The 22,333-nt window shown below is 43.9% G+C and overlaps 1 protein-coding gene across 1 annotated transcript; it reads left to right on the top strand.

Moving 5' to 3' along the window:
• The first annotated feature begins 3,037 nt into the window (after positions 1 to 3,037).
• Positions 3,038 to 4,273, top strand: LOC119315634 (peroxidase 5-like). The gene is made up of 2 exons (XM_037590178.1): positions 3,038 to 3,334; positions 3,428 to 4,273. The coding sequence occupies exons 1-2, from the start codon at positions 3,038 to 3,040 to the stop codon at positions 4,211 to 4,213; spliced, it is 1,083 nt and encodes a 360-aa protein (XP_037446075.1). The 3' UTR covers positions 4,214 to 4,273.
• Positions 4,274 to 22,333: the final 18,060 nt, after the last annotated feature.

The raw sequence follows: 22,333 nt of genomic DNA on the forward strand, positions 1-22,333 counted from the left end.
CACGACAATTCCGTATAGAGTCTAGCTGAGTATGTGTGTGGTAGTAAAAATTGGTACTCAAATGATACATTCTGCTCATTCTACTCATTCTACTCATTGTGTCATTGTGTATTGTTTTGTAGTTGGGCTACAAAGCATCCATGGGCCTATAGTAGAAACAGAAATTCCATATTAACAGAAACAGAAAGTTTCGTTTCCACGTGTGTTCCACCGGAAAACGCCATTCCATTTTTGTTTCCATTTCCGCATAAAAAATTCCATTTCTATTTTCATATTTCCTCTCCGTTTCCATTTTTCCTCCGGAAAAGCGGAAACTTTCCACTCCATTTTCATCCCTACCCTTAAGACAAAAGCATTCTTGATACTGAGGTCCAGACTTAGGATGCTCTTCTCATGGATGCAACTTCGTAAAGAAAATTCAGGAGGTATCCGAGCACCACATGGTCTTGGGCGAGCCAAATCGTGTATAACGAATTATGGATTTTCTCAATTTTTATCACCCTCATGACCTCAAGGGTTGTGGGATGCACTAGTGTAGTCTCAGCGATATAACCGGCGAGCTAAGCACCGCGGATGAGAAGAAGGCCTTGAGTCTCCAAAGAACGTAGTTGTCATGCGTGAGCTTCTAAAAGATGGTCAGCTCGAGGGTTTGAGAGGTTGAGGTAGATGAGTTGAGGACGCCATGGTTAAATGTGGATGGAAGAGGCAAACTCCGATATCATGAAAAAATTATTGAAACATATCTACACCCTATTGGATGTCATGTTGATATATATTTCTTGGGCATAATCATGTGGGCCAGGTTACATGGTTGTTGCTTTAAACCTCAACCTCTTATAGACACATGCAACTTGTTACATGTGCAATGCACAAACTCTATGAAGCTCAAAAATCAACTCTCAAACAACACTATTAACCCGAAGTCCTCTAATGATGTTGTTACCACTCGCTCCGAGGTTGCACCGCTATATATACATCTATACCTCTAGCGTTGGTAAACTATAGAAGGACAAGAACGTTGAAAATGTCTCACACGTCTCAAGAGTAGACACATTACACTAACTCGGAAGCGAGAAGGCCAATGGGCCCGCAAGCATGAGATCCACGGTAGACATCTAAAGAGGACCACAAGGTTCCACAATATTGGCATGTCCGCTAGTGGAACAAAGATGAATATAGCTTAACATATATCGACACACCCAACACGAGTGTCAACTCCTAAAAAATACCCTATGGAAGCTTGTTGCTAACCACCAAGTTTTTTTACCATTGATGTAGCATATGGCGTCTCGGAAAGAACCTCTTCATTGATGTCTCAAAGAACGTAGCTAGCCAGTTGCTGGTGAACCCGAAAAACCTCACTGCGAGAGGAGTACATAATCGAGGAAGGTCCTCATCGCTTCCTCCCATGCTAGCAAGGAAGGAGGGACGAATGGATGAGGGAGTGGGGTGTGGTGATGGAGATTTGGGAGTGTGAGAGTGATAGTCCGGAGCAGTACCTGTGTGCCTCCAAGGATTTTCTCACAGGTAAAAGAGACAACTCCCACAATATACATGTTTTTTAGTGAAAAGCTTCAGATTTGTAATAAAAGTTCACAAGGAATACAAAACATCTCAAACACACAATAAAAATTACATTGATGTCTCTAGACTATTGTATGACCACTACTGCCGTTAGAACCTTTGAATAGATCTAATAACCATCAAAGCGGCTGTTCTTCTCGATCCTCCTTCCTGGTGGGTTGAGCACCATGGCACTTTCATCTCTGCAGGTTTTGATTCACAACTCGCTGCTGGATCTGGAGCAGATGGAGGTTTGGTGGTATAGGATGGGGACTGGAGGAACTTTGGTCGGTTGGTTCGGCCCGGCATCGACGACGTCCCTCGACGCCGTTACCCTCTCTGGAGGCGAAATCGAGGTCCCTCCTATCCACCTTCGAACCCCTCCCGAACGAAAGTCCAAAATTCCGTCTGGATTGGGCGGCGGCGGCATCTTGCGCGTCGTGCCCTCCATGGAGGCGCCGTCTTGGGAGGCTCAAGTGTTCGAGGAAGAGTTGCTGTGGGTGGTGGGTTCCGCGTAGCTCCATCATCGGCAACGTTGTGGAGGTTGGCAGGAGGAGCGGCATTGTATCTACCGCGTCGATGGCGACGAGTATTGGCGGTATGGTGCAGCTAGATCTCGACGACGGATGTGTCTGATGGATGAGCGCATGGCAGTGGTGCCGTTTGGTACCGTGACGGCGCCGCCGACCGGCCTAACAAAGTCGATGCATCAGTACATGCTCTGAAGATGGATCGGTGGAAGACTGTGACGACGACCTATATATGAGAGTGTGTCGGACCGATCTGTGCCCTAGACCCGGTATGTGGCTTGGATGGGGCCTCCGGATTTAGATGTTAGGCTTACGTAAGAGGTCAGGGTATTCGGCTCAGTATTTCTGCATCCCTTCATCAAGTTGTTAGGAGTAGCGACATATGTTGCTAAGATAACGGATTCACACATATTGATGCAATACTTTGTAAAGGTCTTTATGAATAATTAATAAAATTATTGTATGCATCTCTCAAATACAGAGGCCAAGGGTCATCCTTATTTTCTAAAGAAAAAAGAGAAGAAAGGTGAGTCCATAGGCTCCCCACGATGAAGTATGGCGGGGAAGAGTTTGCCCTATCCGCGGAGGGAAAACACGTCCACTTCGTCCCAAGGCTGATCTGCCCAACGGTAGCCGGCAGGGCGGTAGATACTGCAGTAAACGTGGCACAACTGTCAATGGCGCAACGACTGGTAATGTCAGTTTGACCCGACAAACTGCGCGGAACACTAGCACTAGAAGAGCTCGCAGCACAGAAATGCAAATAAACAATGAGATTACAGCTTTGACTCACTGATTAGTGTAGCTTGTGGACGCCCTTCCACGCGAATCCGTAGGTCAACTCTGTTCTTCTCGTCGCTCCATGCACATCTACTACCAGTTCAGTGCTCCGGTACACCCTGTTGCCGTTGGTCTCGGGAGATCGACGCGTATAAATAACCGCCATGGCCACACTGTCCTCTATTCCTATTCGAGCTCACAGAAATCAAAAGATCGAACTCAGAGACATGAGCGGAGGACGCGTCCTTCACCGGCGATCTCCTTCCCCTCTCCTTCTGGCCTTGGCATGGGCAGTGCTTTTCGTCCCATTGTCTGACGCGCAGCTGGAGGTCGGGTTCTACGACTACACCTGCCCGAGAGCGGAGCAGCTCGTCCGCACCGTCGTCCGCGCCGCCATCCGCCGCGACCCCGGCATCGGCGCCGGGCTCGTGCGCCTCTTCTTCCACGACTGCTTCGTCAGGGTCAGCATCTCTCTGGCTTATCCGTCATGTATATTCGGTGTGAAGAGCTTAATGCCAACGTTATCGCCCTGTTTTTTTTGGTGCACTGTACAGGGGTGTGATGCGTCCGTGCTCCTGGACGCGGTCCCTGGCAGCGACGACGCCGTGGAGAAGGCGTCGCAGGCGAACAGCCCCAGCCTCAGGGGCTACGGCGTCATCGAGCGCGCCAAGCGCGTGGTCGAGCGGCGGTGCCGGCGCACCGTATCCTGCGCCGACATCGTGGCCTTCGCTGCGCGCGACGCCAGCGGCGTCCTGGGGGGCATCGAGTATGAGGTGCCGGCGGGGCGGCGCGACGGCCGCGTCTCCAACGCGTCGGAGGTGCTCAACAGCCTGCCCCCGCCCTTCTCCAACGCCTCGCGTCTCGTCGACAGCTTCGCCGCCAAGGGCCTCACGGCCGACGACATGGTCACGCTCTCCGGCGCGCACTCCTTCGGCCGCACCCACTGCTCCGCCATTGCCTTCCGGCTCTACCCGCGGGTCGCGGCGGACATGGACGCCGCCTACGGCAGGTCCCTCCGGACGCGGTGCCCGGCGGCGACGGGGCGCCGGGACCGGGTGGTGCACCTGGACCCGGTCACGGGGCTCCGGCTCGACAACCAGTACTACAGGAACGTGCAGACGCGCGAGGTGCCGTTCACGTCGGACGTGACGCTGCTGACGCGGGATGACACGGCGGCACTCGTAGACCTCTACGCGCGCAACAGGACGGTGTGGATGTCGCGGTTTGCGGCCGCGATGGTGAAGATGGGCAACCTCGACGTGCTCACCGGCACCAAGGAGAGATCAGGAGGTTTTGCAACAGAGTTAACTAGTGCATTCGATCTGCAGCTGCTTCGGTGAATAGCGACCTGCTGCAATCATGGAAGTAAACTGCTAGTAGTTCATCTACAATATTTTTATTCTATTTTATATATATTTATTCAAACGATTCATTATAGTAATGCCTTTTGGTGCTCGGGCTCCATAGAGCTGTTAAAAATTCTAAAAAATGTTTCAATTATTCAAAATTCTGAAAAAAATCCACATCATTACAGATGTACTCCCTCTGCCTAGAAATATTTGTCAGAGAAATGGATATATCTAAACGTATTTTAATTCAAATAATTCTGCATGGAGGGAGTAGTATATATTAACAACAAAGTCCTCACAAGGATCTATTCCTCATCGATTGGGATTACAACCATGGATTGATGAAGTTCTAACCATTATAGGGGAGGAGAAAAACAATATAGGAGGAAGAGACACAAACATAGGAGGCCGAAGCAGTGGCGTGGAGCCAGGAAAATCCTATCAGGGCGGCCAAGTGCTCTTAAAACTGATTGGGGAGGGCCAACTAATTGAAAAGTTGATTTTGAGCAGCAAATCTTCACTAATTGTACATTGTTCATTAGCAAAAATGCAGCAAATCCAGTTCCTAGCCAAGTTGTTCGTAGAAATCCCTTGTGTATTTATAGTCCTCTCGAGGCCTCATTGCAGCCCGAGCCTAGCAGCACATGGCCCATCCCAGGCGAGAGTAGGTTGGTCGCTAACAGTATATTGTATGTGTGTAAATTTTCATGACGATATACAATATACGGTATACTATATTTATGTAAATTTTCCTTATCAGTCGAGCGGGGTTGAGGCGCTCGAGGATGTGCTCTTGCTCGAGGCGGAGCGCATCCGCTTCTAGCTCGGACCTCGAATATCCTCATCACCTTAAACTCTAAACCCTAAACAAACAAAAAAGAAAAATGTATCAAAAAAAGAGAAAGATGAAGTATGACTTGCCGCAACTCGCACTGCCCAAATGGTATCAAACTAAGGCTCAAAAGAGTGAAAAGCAGAAAAAGATAAGGCCTCACTTAAACAAAGGCACAGACTCATATCAGCCCAACTCAAATAAAAATTTAGGAAGCCTAAAAATGATTGAAAACTACTCAAAGAAGAAAACAGGGGCGAAGCAGGGGAGCTCCTATTCCAGACCCACGTGCGAATATAGGTGTTGCCGCAAGCTGGCGCACCCCACCCCACCCCCGCGTGTTTTGATCGTTGCCCTGTGGGTCGGCCCATTTAAAGGTAGTCGTGGGTGTTGGGGCGCTGATTTTGGGAAGCTTCCAACAGTTTTTTTGTTTGTTTCAGGTCCATCTGCTTTATTTGTTTTTTTCTGTTTTCCTATTTCTTTATTTTTTCCTTTTCAAATGCGTGAACTTTTTTTGGGTTTTAAAAACTATTTTCATTCCCATTCTTTTGCTAATCTTTGAATTTGCTTTCAAAATCGATGATTGTTTTTAAATTTCTGAACTTTTTTCCAAAATCTATGAACATTTTTCAAATTTCGTGAATTTTTCATAAAATTTCAAGAAAGTTTCTTCTTAATTTCCATAACTTTTTATTCTTTTTTGCAAATTTTAAAAAATATACGATTTTTTCCTTCAAAATTGATGAACTTTCTTCAAATTCGTGAACCATTTTTTTCAAAATCTATGAACTGTTTTCAAGATTGATGAATTTTTTTCACCTACATGAACTTTTTTCAACATACATGAACTCGTTTCAAATTGCATGAACCTTTTCTCATCTTCGTGATTTTTTTTGCAAAATCTATGAATATTTTTTTAAAATCATTAACATTTTTTTTCTATATCTACGAACTTTTTTCAAATTTCATGATATTTTCCAATTTTTGAACATTCTTCATTTCATAATTTTTTGCAATCTCTGGACATTTTTCAAATCAATTTTATTTTCATTTTTAAGAACAAAAAATTTAAAATGGTCTACAGTTGACCGGTCAACAGTTTTCATCTCAATGGTTGACCGGCAAATGATTGACTGATCGGCTTTCTATCGAGCGAAACCGAGAGGGGTGTGACCCCTTTTGATCGAGAGTTTTTGGGTCACAACCATGCGTAACTAGCCTGGAGCTGCGAGGAGCATTTTTGAAACCGAAGGCGCCAAAGAGGAGCACTCTTAACTCACACCCCTCGCTCGCCTAGGCGCCCCATGTGGGGGCAAGGTGCCCCTGATTTTTCCTTTCCTTTTGTTTCCTTCTTGTTTTTTTTGCTGCATTAGAAAATGTTCATGATTTCAAATAAAATCAATTTCGAAATCTTCATGAATTTAACTAGTGCTTACGATCTACTGCTGCTTCGACGATTAACCGTGGAAGTAAACTACTAGTAGTTTATCAGCTACAAGATTTTTTTATTTATATATGTTTATTCAAACAATTCATTATAGTACCTATATGCCTTATGGTGCTCGGGGTCCATGGAGCTGTTACTTTTAGAAATTCAAAAAAAGTTTTACTTATTCAAAATTCTGGAAAAAAATCACATTATTAGGGATGTAGTATATGTTTACAGCACACTCCTCACAAGGATCTATTCCTCACCAATAGGGATTATAGCCATGGATTGATCAAGTTCTAACCATTATATGGGAGGAGAACATGAGAGGAAGAAGATACAGAAATAGATGAGGTCAAAGTCGTCCACTTCCTAGCCAAGTTGTTAGTAAAATCTCCTGTGTATTTATAGTCCTCTCGAGGCCTCATTCCAGCCCAAGTCCAGCAGCATATGGCCCATCCCAGGCAAGAGTAGGTTGGTCGCAAACCGTATGCTACATGTGTGTAAATTTTCATGATGAAATCCATTGACAGACGCTACACAGAATAACTGATGATTTTGAATACAATGAACAATATGTGCACTGTTCACTATATAAAAGCAATGGGTTTCACAATTTTGTGTAGCTCGTGAATCATTGTACTTTTCTATACTGCTATATAGTGTATCAATTTTGAAATTTTGAGTTATATGTCTGCCGTTGATTGACGTTGATCCAATGGTCTACGTGGCTGGGATTCGCATCTATAATAACCTAACTGTACCTAGCCGTGTCTATATTTTTCTAGCACCAGAAACACGTTAGTGTGATTAATCCACACAACAAACGCACAACAACACCTCAGATGTGCACGTGGCCTCATGGATGCCCCTCACACCATATTATTCATAACATATTGACTAAAAAGAGAGAAATCAGACCAAACAAGATCTTGCCCATATTGAATGGGATTATCAGTCGGCGCATGAACGAGACGAAAGGATGGGCAAGGCTCTACTGAACCAAACCCGGTGTGGGACATTTTATGGAATCTAAAAATCCCAAGCAAGATTAAGGTGTTCCTATGGAAGGCTCTACATGATACAATCTCGGGAAAGGCGATTCTTGCATCACGACACATACTCGTCTCGCCGCAATGTCCTATTTGTCAGTCGGGCCCGGAAAATATGTGTCATCTATTATTTACTTGCAAGCGTGCACGGAGTGTTTGGTCTGCTCTAGGACTCCTTGTTGCCATTGAGGATGCACTAATTTCAGACTTATCAGGGTCAGTAGTACTTGAGCATATTATCTGTAACCCGAACAGGAAGTCACCAGCTTTGAGTATGTTAGGACTACAGGAGTCAGTTGCCGTTGCATGTTGGTATATATGGTGGCAAAGGAGGGAGGCGTTGTGGCGGATCCTCCCCGGAAGGCCTTTGCGATTTAGGCACTTATTTCAAATTTTGGAGTTGTCTCCTATTCCAGCAAACCACGTGAAATATTGTGGGAAAAGCCAAGCCGAGGATGCTATAAACTAAATGTTGACAATGCTACTTTCCATCAAGACGGTACGGGTGCTGTTGGCGTTGTTATACGTAACAGCGCAGGTGAGGCTGTTGTAGGAGCAGCCAACCTTATTCAGATGATCTTAGATGCTGCCTCGGCGGAGGCCCTCGCCCTGCTAAAAGGTCTAGAGCTAGTTGAGAAGTTGGGCTACACCCATATCACATGTGAGTCTGATTGTTTGGAGTTAATCAACGCATGCAATGGGAAGATGGAGTCTTTGGTCCTTATGCTGCAACCTTAGCTGACTGTTTTGTAAGAGCTAAGATGATCAATGAAGTTACTTTCAAACACAGCCCGAGGGAAGCCAATCGAGTTGCTCACCATCTGGCTAAGCACTCTTATGATACTCAATCTTCTTTTGAATGGGATGGAGATCCACCCAATTTCATTCTTCCTTATGTAATAAATGATGTAACTCTTTTGGCTGAGAAATAAAATACCGAGAGGCTTTCCCTTAAAAAAGATCTTGCCCACATGTTGTTCCTACGAAGTTGTGTCGTGTAATTGAAATACTAACTTACATGGAAAGGTTTTCAGAACTTTTTGAATCTATTGAATTGCGATATTTGAATGTTTCGATGAAAAGGCTCCATGTAGCTCGAGCACCAAAACAATGCACTCGTACTATAGTTGCTTTAATATTGCAGGCACAACAGAGTAGGGTGCCAAAGTTTCTTTTCTCCTCCATCCACCAGTAGCACGCCAAAAGCAAAACTCGTTTCCGCCTTTGAGCTTTCGTCTTAGTGGAGCAAACTTATAAAAACCCAGGAGCTTATAAAAGCTGCGTCCATGAAGTTAGTGATGTAGATCAGAAGATCCCAGCGTCCGCAATCTATGTAAAAAATCATTGCCTCGAATGTAAAACCGACAAAGAGGGCGTGTATAACACCTTAGGTCCCACCATATGTAGTAGCCAAACACAACTCTCACACGCCCCCAATGGGGCTGAAACTACCCAACCTTTGTGATTCAAAACTAGAGTTGGAGAATAAAGACGTACCACCGTGCCATCCACTCTGCATGACAACGCTAACAAGACAAAACTCTAGAAGAAAACCCCAAACTCAGAGAACTAGATTTAGGAACACACCACCCGGCCCTGACATGCCTCCCAATGATGCCAAGGAGGACAGAGGACGAGGCAAGGAGGACTTATTCCTTGCCATCGCCACACCGACAACTGGGCACCAAAACCTAAACTAAAAACCTCACCCAACCATTGTCAGTCCAAAACAATACAATCTCCGCTCCCTCCTGTCGATGAGCAGTGAACGAAGAGAGAGGATGTCCCTTGATCTTGCCTAGGAGGAGGTAGATTGGTGGTGGTACCTAGCTCATAGATTTTCATGGGAGGAAGGAAGGAGGGACGAAAACTTGAACTTGTGTCACCGTCGATTCCTTGTATAGCAACAAGATCATGTAAAAAGGATTTTCTCCAAGAAAAACGCCAAAACTTGCTACCAAAGGATCAAATACACCACTAACAAAAAAATTAATACACGATGACCACAAGAGGCACATTAAAGATACATGAAGATGTCCAACCCAGCTTACAACAATTTTAGTAGGTTCACCATATCGCACATGAAGCGTGCTTCGTATATATATGGAGGCTGTTGGGCGTGTGCACAAACATAGTCACGAAACAACCGCCATCATAAAAATTGTCTTCTTTTTGTTTTTTGGCACCCCTTCAAATTTGTAAGGGAAATTTGAGCTCATTTTAATCTATGTAAACACATGTATCAGTATGATAGTTACCAACTATATTAGTTAGGAACTAGATTACTGATGTCTACTACACAACCTTCTTTTTGTAGACGTTGTAGGGCCTCCAAGTGCAGAGGTTTGTAGGACAATAGCAAATTTTCCTCAAGTGGATGACCTAAGGTTTATCAATCCGTAGGAGGCGTAGGATGAAGATGGTCTCTCTTAAGCAACCCTGCAACCAAATAATAAAGAGTCTCTTGTGTCCCCAACACACCCAATACAATGGAAAATTGTATAGGTGCACTAGTTCGGCGAAGAGATGGTGATACAAGTGGTATATGAATGGTAGATAATAGTTTTTGTAATCTAAAAATATAAAAACAGCAAGGTAACTAATGATAAAAGTGAGCGTAAACGGTATTGCAATGATAGTAAACAAGGCCTAGGTTCATACTTTCGCTAGTGTAAGTTCCCTCAACAATACTAACATAATTGGATCACATAACTATCCCTCAACATGCAAAAAAGAGTCACTCCAAAGTCACTAATAGCGGAGAACGAACGAAGAGATTATGGTAGGGTACGAAACCACCTCAAAGTTATTCTTTCCAATCAATCCGTTGGGCTATTCCTATAAGTGTTACAAACAGCCATAAAGTTCGTACTGGAATAATACCTTAAGACACAAATCAACCAAAACCCTAATGTCACCTAGATACTCCAATGTCACCTCAAGTATCCGTGGGTATGATTATATGATATGCATCACACAATCTCAGATTCATCTATTCAACCAACACAAAGGACCTCAAAGAGTGCCCCAAAGTTTCTACCGGAGAATCATGACGAAAACGTGTGCCAACCCCTATGCATAGGTTCCCAATGTCACGAAACCCGCAAGTTGATCACCAAAACATACATCAAGTGGATCAATAGAATAACTCATTATCACCACGGTTATCCCACGCAAGACATACATCAAGTGTTCTCAAATCTTTAAAGACTCAATCCGATGAGATAACTCCAAAGGGGAAACTCAATTCATTACAAGAGAGAAGAGGGGGAGGAGAAACATAAGATCCAACTATAATAGCAAAGCTTGCGATACATCAAGATCGTATCTCCTCAAGAACACGAGAGAGAGAGAGAGAGAGATCAAACACATAGCTACTGGTACACACCCTCAGCCCCGAGGGAGAACTACTCCCTCCTTGTCATGAAGAGCACCGGGATGATGAAGATGGCCACCGGAGAAGGATTCCCCCTCCGGCAGGGTGCCGGAACGGGTCTAGATTGGTTTTCGGTGGCTACGGAGGCTTCTGGCGGGGGAACTCCCGATCTATTCTCCTTTTTGGAAGTTTTAGGATATGTGGGTATATATGGGTGAAAGGAGTACGTCGGTGGACCGAAGGGGGGACCACGAGGCAGGGGGGCGCGCCCCAGGGGGGTGGGCGCGCCCCCTACCCTCGTGAGCTCCTCCTCCATCTTCCGACGTAGGGTCCAAGTCTATCCGGTAGGTTTCCTTCCAAAAATAACTTCTCAAGTTGATTTCGTTCCGTTTCGACTCCGTTTGATATTCCTTTTCTTCGAAACACTGAAATATGCATAAAACAACAAATCTGGGCTGGGCCTCCGGTTAATAGGTTAGTCCCAAAAATCTCTACTATTAAAGGAGAATCGAACGTCGTGATGGTTCGACCTCCCCTCCCATCCCTATCGATACATCCTCCCACCCTCTCGCATCTCGCCGTTTTTTTATTATCGTAGAAGTTCCACTCCCAGGTCCGGTTTAAAGTGATTTAAACCAAAGAAATAAAAAGAAACAACTTACCCACGCACGCAGTCTCCCCTAAGCGTTTACAACCGCCGAACCCAGCCCCCAAAATAGGCACGCACGTCTCCCCTCGCGCGATCTCCACCTCCACTTCATCGGGAGGCGAGATGGCGAGGCACCGATTTGCTAGCCCGAAGGCGAAGATGCCATCGGCAGGGCTCCGAGCCGATCCCATAGCCTCTTCCCCGTCGTCGTCGTCGGCGAGCAGTTCGTCTCCCCTCCTACGATCTCCACCTCCACTTCATCGGGAGGCGAGACGGCGAGGCACCGATTTGCTAGCTCGAAGGCGAAGTTGCCACCAGTAGGGATCTGAGTCGATCCCATAGCCTCTTCCCCGTTGTCGTCATCGGCGAGCAGTTCGTTCACCAGTTCTAGAACAGGTTTGGCCCACCACGATCTGGGTTGAGCTCCAATGATTCGGCGCAGCGATGGATCCGACCCCTAAACCTAGGTCGCCGCTTCCGCAGGTACGCCTCGTTGGGGCCTTTTCTTAGTGGGAAGGCCCGTGCATGCGGTTGCAGCAAGATAGGAGGCGATGGGACCCTTCTCATCTTTTGTTAATGAAGCGCTTCCATCTTTAATTTCTGCCCAACACCGTTGCCCTTGTAATCCTCTTTTGCCAGGTCATCTAGGTTCAACAATTTCAGGCTTGTCCATGGTCGATTTGGACTGGTCAAATTGGTTGCCTTATTTTCTGCTACGTTATTTATGGCAAGATTTCACATTCAATTTCTATGCTCAAGTGCTCATTGATGTTATCTGTTAAAGGGTCCGGTTCATTGCAACATCAGCGTGCCTTCATGCTCTCTTCTTCCTTCCACCAATGATATTTATGACTCAACAAAAATTCCATACCTTCATGGTCAACGACTGCATCTGGAATACTCATGTGAAGCATATCTTAATATTACTTTAACTCCTCACCTGAAGCTATTCTCCTTATTTCTGCATTTGTCTTGAGCTAATATGGATATGATACATTGTTTTCTTGCTATCTGAACTTCATGACAGAACATTATCACACTGTTGTGATGGATGTTTTTATTTAGGCTAATCTGTGAAATGTTCAGGATGTGTCTGCATAAGCTGTGTTGAATTGACACATGTTTCAAAAGAAATTACATAAATTCATACCTATGGTATATATCCCTTCAGTCCTAGAAGCATGAACGTTCTTGTATGCCAGGTTTTGTTTTATTCAGCAAATGCTAGGAGTTTTTTCCACTTGAAAGTTCTGAATATTATGAACATAAGGGTATATTTTAATATTTTATAGCAGACCAGATTCAGGAAGGACCTCACCAAGGTTGGTCAGCAAGGTGATTATCCTAACAACTATGGTTTTACTAGCAGGATTATCCTAGCAACAAAGCAATGTTTTTATTTAGGTGATTACACAGTTAAGGTAGCAGATTTTTTGTAGATTTTTAGAGTGCCTAGATTGATCAATAGACATCATGATGTTGTAATTCTTGATTTTTTAGGCTTATTCAATTTCTATGCCAAGTTGCAAATTGGAGATAAAAACTAAGGTGTGTCTCAGGTGTCAGTACTAAAAGAAAGAGCCTTCGGCAATATACAGAAACTAAAGGATGTCGATTCCCTGGAGGAGAAACGGAGTTAGAAACAAAGCCGACCAGCATTGCATTGCATGTCAGGTGTTCATATTTGTTAAATGTTGTCAGGGTTATTAGTGATGATCTAGGCTAAGTAACCAAGACCTTTTCTTTCCTGCTAATAGAATGGGCAGCGCTCCTGCCTTACTTTACAAAAAATCACTGAGGTTTCTATTTAGCTTTTCTGGTCGATTAAAGGGACCATTGCTTCTGTTGTTCTATTTCTTAATCGCTTCAATAAAACCTTGTTCACTCATACCCTTATTTGTTGCCAGGTATGTAACCACAATATCGTGGCAGGTGATGCAATCTGACGGTCATGCAAAAACTTGTCCTGTTAGGGCCTCATTATCCCAGGAACACCGGGACTAAGAGTGTGCAAGGACGGCGTCTGACACGTTTTCGCATGCACACCTTACCAGTGGACAGGTAGTGTCGACCGCATGGACTGCAAGTGGACACAGGTAGTGTCCAATGTAGTGCATTTTAAAAAATATGATCCGACACACTAATCCAATATCTTGCCCCAAGTGGATAAGGACTGCAAGTGGTCAGGGCTGTGATTTTCTTGAGTGTCAGAAGATTATGAATTGCAATCTTCTGGTGGCTACATTTAGCCATAATGGAGAGAAGCTTATGACTGAAGTTTGATTGGAAAACTCAAAACACATTGGGAAACTCGGTTCTTTATTTATGCCTTACAATGTGCACTGTTTGGTTGAAGGTTGTTCTGACACTGATATAAAGAAACACAGTGCATTCAAGACGATACCCTGATAAGTGACGAAACCTGGATTTTCATATTTATGAAGAATTTTTCTTGTATGCAACTTGATATGATGTTGGTGCACGACACATTTACTAATTCTTATTTACGACCTAGAATTAATTCTGGTATATTTCATTCCATTTTTATTCATATTATGATTTGGATATAATGTTTGGGTTCAAGAACCATTGCATCGTTAGACGAGCAGTGCAAATATGAGAACAAAACAATGTATACGTGCAACAGGTTGAGTAATTATTTGTATTTTGCTTATATGTTTCAGTCGTTTAGTATGAGAAATGAAAGGAGGTATCAACAAAAGTCTTGGATCAGTGTGTCGGATGATATTTAAAAGAACACACTACGATTGCACTAAATAATTTCAGCTTTTCAAAATATATGGTTTTGCTGATCGGCTCAGGGATATAATGCTTGATGCATAGATTTAGGTTGGTATGCATTGCTGATACTTTCTATAATGTCTGGATCTGATTGTTATGTAGTAATCACCAAAGTTAACATTGACCAGGATGCTGCGTACAGGATCCATGCAGTGTGTAGAGAAACCAGGTCCACGTCACAGCCACTTTGCATCTTGCAAATTTAGAAAGTGGGTAGAGGATATAACAAACCAGCCCATGATCTTTTGGTCATCGCCCAGGCTTATAGGATTAGCAAAGTTTGGATGGGGCGTGTAATATTGTACTGTTTGAGGGCACTGTAATATTGTACTGTTGTACAACCAAAAACAAGTAAAAATACATTGTACATTTCGTTGGAACAGTTGAAAATACTAGGGAAGCATGGATAATCAAGAGCATGCTGTTTCTAAGTTACTAGAGGCTTTTCTTATTTATCTGTTAAAAATAGAGGGGCAAGATATGGTCAAACCGCAATTTCTGTAAGTTTCAAAAGATGTGAACTGGTCCTTCATTTGGATTTGAGACATTAATCGTACAAATGTTGCATTTAGATCAAAAATTTACTTTGCCTAGGGATAGTAATCTGAAACGTTTAGTTGTGTAGTGATATTTATAAAGTAATAGGGGAATAAATATTGGTATTCGTTCCAATGTCTAAAGAGTTCATTGGAGTTAGGGGTCTACAACAACAAACGGTGGGGAAGCAGATGGAGAGGAAAAATTCCTGGCCAGTAGGAAGGACGATGGAAAAACAAGTATTAGCTTGTCATCTCCGTTTCGATGTTGTCGGCGGGCCCAATTTACGAGGGGTGCCGGAGGAGGATGAGAAAGGGATCGGCGATGGAGGATTGTCTAGCTTTTCCCTTGATCTTCTTAGATATGGCAGACCTCACCGACAGATCTGCTTGAGGGGGCCTGCTTCCATGTGTTTTTTCAATGGTCGTGGGGAGTAGTGAGTGAGACGTCCAGCGAAGAGACGTCGTTTAAGTGTTCTCACTAACTATCTATTATAGTTAAATTTGTACACCGCAAGTCACCATGCGACACAATAAATAGGAGAATTTTAAGGAAAGGGCCAGTTTAGTTAATCATGCTGTTGTTTTAGTTTGATTTTCTCATAACCGTATTTCTGTTTATGTTTCTCACAAGTACAAAAGTGTTTCTTTGTTGTCATTGAAGAATAAGGGGACATTGTCATTGTCACTGGACTATCATTATCTCCCACGACAGATGATAAGTGTTCTGATTTTAAATCAGAGGTACAACATGATGGTATCTCTCCATAGATGGTAGCCCTTTTAAGAAATGCCAATGCTAGATCAAGGGGGTTAAAGAGAATGGAAGTCGGTGGGTGTGAGGGGTCGGGCTAAAGTTGTTGCTAAGGAGACATTGTCATTGTCATTGACTTACCATTATTTCAGGTGATAGACGAGAAGTGTTTGCATTGTGAATTAGAGATAGACCATGATGTTATGTCTCGCTAGATGATATCCCTTTTAAGCAATAGCAATGCTAGAGACGGGAGTTGAAGAAAATGGAAGTTGATGGGTACGAGGGGACATGCTAAGATGTTGCTAAGGAGACATCACAATTGTTAATGATGTAAGAAGTGACTGAGAATTGCATCTTATCGATGTATAAATGGAAACCACATGCCATCAAGAACGACATACATTTTGGTGTAAACTTTTTTTATTCCGTGGCAACGCACGGGCATTCAGCTAGTAATATAAAAGTAGAAAATAAAGCCCAATATTGCCCAAAACAGTAGATAATATAGCATGGAGCAATCAAAAATTATAGATACGTTGGAGACGTATCAATTACATATATTCAGTGGCCAAAATACCCTAGTTACATATAATTTGCAACTTATAACGTCATGAAGCAATATTATCAAAATATGCAATGTCCCTATTCGACATTGCTACTACTAATACCTAGACTATAGTCCCTTGGTGGTGCTATCTAGTCACCGTCCTCCTCCTCCTCGTCCTCCTCATCCTCATTCGAATTGAGGTCACTGAGGTTGGCGTAGGAGTCGGAGCGACGAGACTGTGAGCCACGGCGCCTGCTCCTCGTCGATCCTTGCGTGGTTGGGGCGTTCGATGATGTGCTCCTCCTCGAGGCAGAGCGCATCTACTTCAAGCTCGGAGTTCCTCATCATGATGGCTGCTGGATCCTCGACTTCTGTCTCCTCGACGTTGAGTCAGGCAACAATAAAAACAACAACAACAACACAACAACAACAACAACAACAACAACAACAACAACAACAACAACAACAACAACAACAACAACAACAACAAACATAAGAAGAAGAAATATGTATAAAAAAGAGAAAGGTGAAGCACGACTTGCCGCGACTCGTACTGCCCAAAAGGTATCAAAACTATGACTCAAAAATGAGAAAATCAAAAAAAAGAAAAGGCCGCACTTAAAAAAAGACACAGACTCATATCAACCCAACCCAAGTAAAAATTTATAAAGCCGAGAAAAGGCTGAAAACTTCCGAAGGAAGAAAACAGGGCCGAAGCAGGGGAGCTCCTATTCCCGACCGACCCATGTGCTGGAGAGCGAGGTAATGAACACCACTCGCTCGTCCCACGCGTGACTTTGGGATGGCCCATCTAGGGGCGGAGTGCCACCTGTTTTTTCCTTTTCTTTTCATTTTGTTTTTCTTTATGTAATTTTTCTGCATTAGAAAATGCTCAGGATTTCAAACAAAATCAATTTCAAAGTCTTCATGAATTTTTTAAAAAATTCAAATTCAAAAAATATCGTGAGTTCAAAAAAATGTTCTCAAACTTGAAAAATAATCGCAAATTAAAAAGTAACTTCATTGTTCATGATTTTGATTTTTTTTTGTGAATTTGAATTTTTTGTGAATTAAAAAAATGTTCCTGATTTTCAAAAAAATATTTGTCAATTCAAAAAATTTCCTGCATTTGTATAAAATGTTCATGAAATTCAAAAAATGTTTGTGAATTCAAAAAATATCTGGGAATTCCAAACAATCTTCACTATTTTGAAAAAAGGCAGGATTTCAAAAGGTGTTCGTGGCTTGTTAAATTGTTCGTAGAGTTGAAAAATGTTCATGAGTTCATATTTTTCACGAATTTTAGAAGCGTTCATTTTTTTATTTTTTTGTGAATCTGTAAAAAAAATGTCCACACATTTTAAAAATATTCATGATTCTAAAAATGTTTACAGATCTTCACACACGATTAAGCGCACAGAAAACCCAAAAATAGCGATGGTTGGATGGTTAGAAGAACAGTGGTATCCCGGCCCACCTGATTAAGTCATAGACTTGACACTTATGCTCGCATCTTTCAGGATTTAGTTTAGAGATTTCGATGATGTGTGTTCAATGGGAGAAGACGTTCCAATCTACTATAATGGCGTCTGTGACGATTTCGTCAATCTCAAGATGATGTACCGGCTTAGTCTCTTGAACGTGTTCATATTGGTAGGGTGTGTCTGCGTGCATTTATAGGGATAAATGTATGTGCTTATGTACGAGCGTCTGCGTCTGTAGTGTGTTGAAGAAAAAGAAAACCTCAAAAACAGAGATAGGAAAACACCAGCAATTTACGCAGTGTAAATCTCGGTCAAAGCAAATTCGTTTTCAAAATTTGATTTTGCTTTACTTTTTGGAGGGAGCCTCACGTAAGCTGTCAGGCGCCCCTCTGCAGCGTGGAGGTGGAGCGCTCATCCAAGACCCAAAAGGAAGAGATTTGAGAAGGAGAGAAGCAGGGGAGGAGGTGGGTGAGGGCGTGAGGGACGTTGAGGTGGTGGTGGCGGCGGCAGCGGCATTCAGCCCCTCCTCGCCGCATCCGCATGGACAACACGGAGAAAAACGTCGGCCCCGGCGACGGCGGGGTCGACGGACCACCCAAGAGCGGGCACGGCGGGGATCACCCTGCTGGTGCTGGTCCAGGGGCAGGCGCGCGGATCGACATCACCCGCGACGGCATGGACGGCAAGGAGGAAGACCTCGGCCCCAAGCCCAGCGACGACAGCGGACAAGGCGGGGAGCACCATGGTGGCACAGGGGCAGACAAGCGGATCCTCCTCGCCGGCGAGGGCCTGGAGGACGCGGCCGCCGACGCACGCAAGGAGAGCGAGCCCCCCGGCGTGGACGTCCACGGGCCAAGCGGCGGAGACGGGCGCGTGCATCCTCGTGGCGCGCTCCCCGCGGAAGAGGCGACGCCGACCACCGGAGCTCGCAAGGAGAGCCACGGCGGGGTGCCTCGCGGTACAGGGGTGGACGCGTTCCCCAAGGAAGATGCGACGCCAAGCCTGCAGACCACCACCATCGGCGTCAACCTCTACGGGCCAAACGGTGGAGACGGCCGCGAGCATCATCGTGGCGCACCGCCGGCCGCGCTCCCCAAGGAAGAGGCGACGCTGAACACCGATCCCGGGGTCTACGACAGCATGGATGTCTCCAAGGAGTCGCCGATCGTCCTGGATGACGGCGTGGGCACCCAAGCTGGGAGCTTTACCGAGAAACCTGTCGTCGGGAATGCCCAGGGCGCCAACAACACCAATGTCAGCGAACATGGCCCAGGGCAGGACGCGCTCACCAAGACGGACGCAGCCCTCACCAAGAGCGAGGTCAATCTCCACGTGGAGCAGAGCACAGGTAAGACGCGCAACAAGAGAAGATCATACTGATGAAGCTTGTCTAATGTTCTACAGTACATTCAGAAGTAAATTTCTGTTGCCATGCATATGTTTTTGTGAGAAATGGCTGCTCTGAAGAACATTTAGATTAGTTTATATACAACAGGAAGCGTTATCCTTTTACCCCCCCAAAAAAAAGAGTAGGCTTTTCATGAATAGTTATATTTAGAAGTACTCTGTTATACTCACAAATATCATAGGTAAGACACCAAGAGCTGAAGCTTGTCCTATGTTTTACATTCACAAGTAGTAATTTTCTGTTGCCATGTGACTTTGTTTTTGTGAGAACTAGCTGCTCTGAAGAACATTCAGATTAGTATATACAGCAGGAAGAGTTATCCTTTTAGCCCCAAAAAACAGAGGAGGCTTTTCATGACTAACTATATTCAGAAGTAATCTGTTATATTCACAAAAACCATAGGTAAGACACACAAAAGATGAAGCTTGTCTTATGTTTTAGTACATTCAGAAGTAATTTTCTGCCCGTTATGTACTTATCTGTTTTTGTGAGAACTTGGCACTCTCAAGAACATTTCAATTATTTTATAGTTGTAGAATATGAAGCTTTATTCTTTACCTCCAAAAAACAGAGGAAGTTTTTATGATTAACTACATTCATTACTGAAGATTATCAATCCACTTTTCAACCATAGGTGTATAACTGCTAGTATGGAGTGGTATTTTTCTGCACTCATATCATAAATCTAATTTTAACGATGAAAATCCAAAAAACTTTCCCCAAAAAGTTGCAAAGAAACTATTTACGGTTGCGAGCTGTTTGTGGTCCAATCTTTAATTTGTATCATCATATGCATTTTGGATCATCAATGCAGGTGCCATGGCGGATAGTGTCCCCGGTGCCAGCTACATGTTGGGCGCAACCAAGGATACACAGTGTGTGCAACTCAAAGAATCTATTGGTCACTGGGAGAAATTTCTGGGGCAGCAACAACAGCTACAAACATCTCTCGAATCTCGTCTCACCTCATTCGAGAATCGACAAGTACACTTCCAAGAGGAGCAAAAACAGTTTGATGAACAGCACCGCATCGATATTGATCAATTATCAAAGGAGAGATACAAGATTGAGAAACTAAGTGCAGAGTTGGAAGCGAAGCAGAATATATATCTGGAGCGCCAAGGGCTGGACAACCAAGCAAACAAAAGGCTCAGAAATACCTATTATGCAGCACAGTTGTGTGGAATTTATGGACGCGACGAAGTTATTGGATCGATTGGGACACCAAATGATGAGGATCTCCATGCTGCTCTACTAAACAAGCCTTCCAAGGTAAAAAAAATCACTTTCTTTTATATTTGATTTGCTCCCGATGCCTGCATATGTAAATTAAATTCAAGCTAGACTTAGCAACTAGAGCTTAGGGATGAGTGTGTTTTTGCAACAACAAAAAAAGTTGGAACAAACAAGATGTAATCTTTCATTAGGTCCTCAGAATTAGAAGATTAGTTTTGGTCGCTTCATACAATATGTTTCTTTGCATTGCAGGATGGCAACGCTTGGAGCAAAAAGCAGACCATTTACACTGTTATTTTTATGGTTTTTCTGCCACTCATATTTGGCCTGGAGGCGCTATTCAAAAGCAAAGAGACCAATAATTTGACCCAGACCATAGTCTTTGCTTCTGTTGGGGCTGTGTGGGGCTTCTCAACAATTGGAGGGCTATTTGGCCTCTTCAACACCCGGTCAAACCTTCCCCAAGATTATTCCGGTCACATGGCTCGCCTCATGTTCCTTGGGATCTGCCTTCTGAATGTGGGAGCACTCTGGTATGCAATGCCGTCTACGAAAGCTTCAATCCCTATCGCCATTGTTCTTGCAGCTATTATTGCTATCGGACATATCATTTCCTGGATTAAGGTATGTCTGCCTCATCGCCTCTGCTATTTCTTAGAACTGGTAGATGCTTACACACAGTTGCACCTGTTTTGATTGCAGCACTGTTGTGATGCCAGCCACAACAATGCACAGACATACCCATGAGGCTGTTTGGTTTGCCCAGTCAAAGCTACGGGTCAGCTGTGAGCCTACATACTGCAAGATCTTCATGAGCTTTCTTCTGTGTCAAGGATCCCGGAACTCGATGTGTGGACAGGAGTCATGTGAGGCCAGCTTATTTCTCCGTCCAGATCATCTGAACATTTAAATGTTTTTGCGCTGTTCAGCGGTTCAACAACAGTTGCTCTGCTCTGTACCATTCCCTGGGAGTGCCTGGTGATGCGAGGATTTTGGACGAGCAGTGAAATATGTTTAACTGTGATTTTATCGAGCAACTTGGATTGCTCACGATACTTGTTCAAGCACATGTAAACATACACGTTCTTCCATCTCCAGCTGGTGAGGTGATGCACTGTGTCATTCCCTGGCTGTTTGTGGCGTTGTTTTCACTTTTCCATTTCAGGCTGGGTTGTTGTTCGCATGATGTTTCCCCCTGCTTTTTCCCTTTGGTTTACTGCAACTGCATTACATTCCACTTGACGCCATGTGGTGATCGACACAGTTCATCCCACTTCCCCGCTTGATCTTCCTGTCAAAATGTATGGTTTTCCTCTTCGTCACCTCAAAGTAGCTGCAGCCGAACACTTGATTGGCAGTCCAAAGCCATTATGCACTGCATCAGTTGCTCTTTTCTTCAGGACAGATCCTTAGCCAAAATGTATGGTTTCCCTCTTCGTTTCCTCTAAAGTAGCTGCGGCCGAACACTTGATTGGCAGTCCAAAGCCATTATGCACTGCATCAGTTGCTCTTTTCTTCAGGACAGATCTTTCCCCACAGTGCGCACCTGCATACCATAGCATTTGATTTTGCCAAAATGTAAGTCATTTCCAGGTTTCAAAATTGTTGACATCATACCAGCACTAAACATATTCTCTACTCGGTTCCTGTTTTTTACTTTACCCAGTTCAATTGCAATAACAACAGAAATAGTTTCTCAGGTTTACTACACAACAGGGAAGTCTAGTCATGCACATGTTAGGTACCCCTAGCCAAAATTCTATTGTGCTAACAAAGCCCAAGAAAACATACACTGAACATGCACAGGAAAAACCCTACAATCACTCAACAATCTGTCAACACAATACCAGTATGTTATATAAGACAATGGAAGTGGAAGGTTTAGAACCGGAAAAAGAAACAATGCACAATGAGAGTAACCATATGACTACCATACTCCTTAAAAACATGGTAACAGAAAAATGCACCCAACAGCACAAAAAGGAATATACAACATAGATAGA

Source organism: Triticum dicoccoides, chromosome 6A (genome assembly GCF_002162155.2).
Source record: "Triticum dicoccoides isolate Atlit2015 ecotype Zavitan chromosome 6A, WEW_v2.0, whole genome shotgun sequence".
Classification (NCBI taxonomy): Eukaryota; Viridiplantae; Streptophyta; class Magnoliopsida; order Poales; family Poaceae; genus Triticum; species Triticum dicoccoides.

Excerpts from the sequence above, each read along its gene's own strand:
- LOC119315634 (XM_037590178.1), top strand. The coding sequence starts at position 3,038 with ATGGCCACACTGTCCTCTATTCCTATTCGAGCTCACAGAAATCAAAAG. Across the intron at positions 3,335-3,427 it reads TCCACGACTGCTTCGTCAGG|GGGTGTGATGCGTCCGTGCT; the intron begins GTCAGCATCTCT and ends TGCACTGTACAG.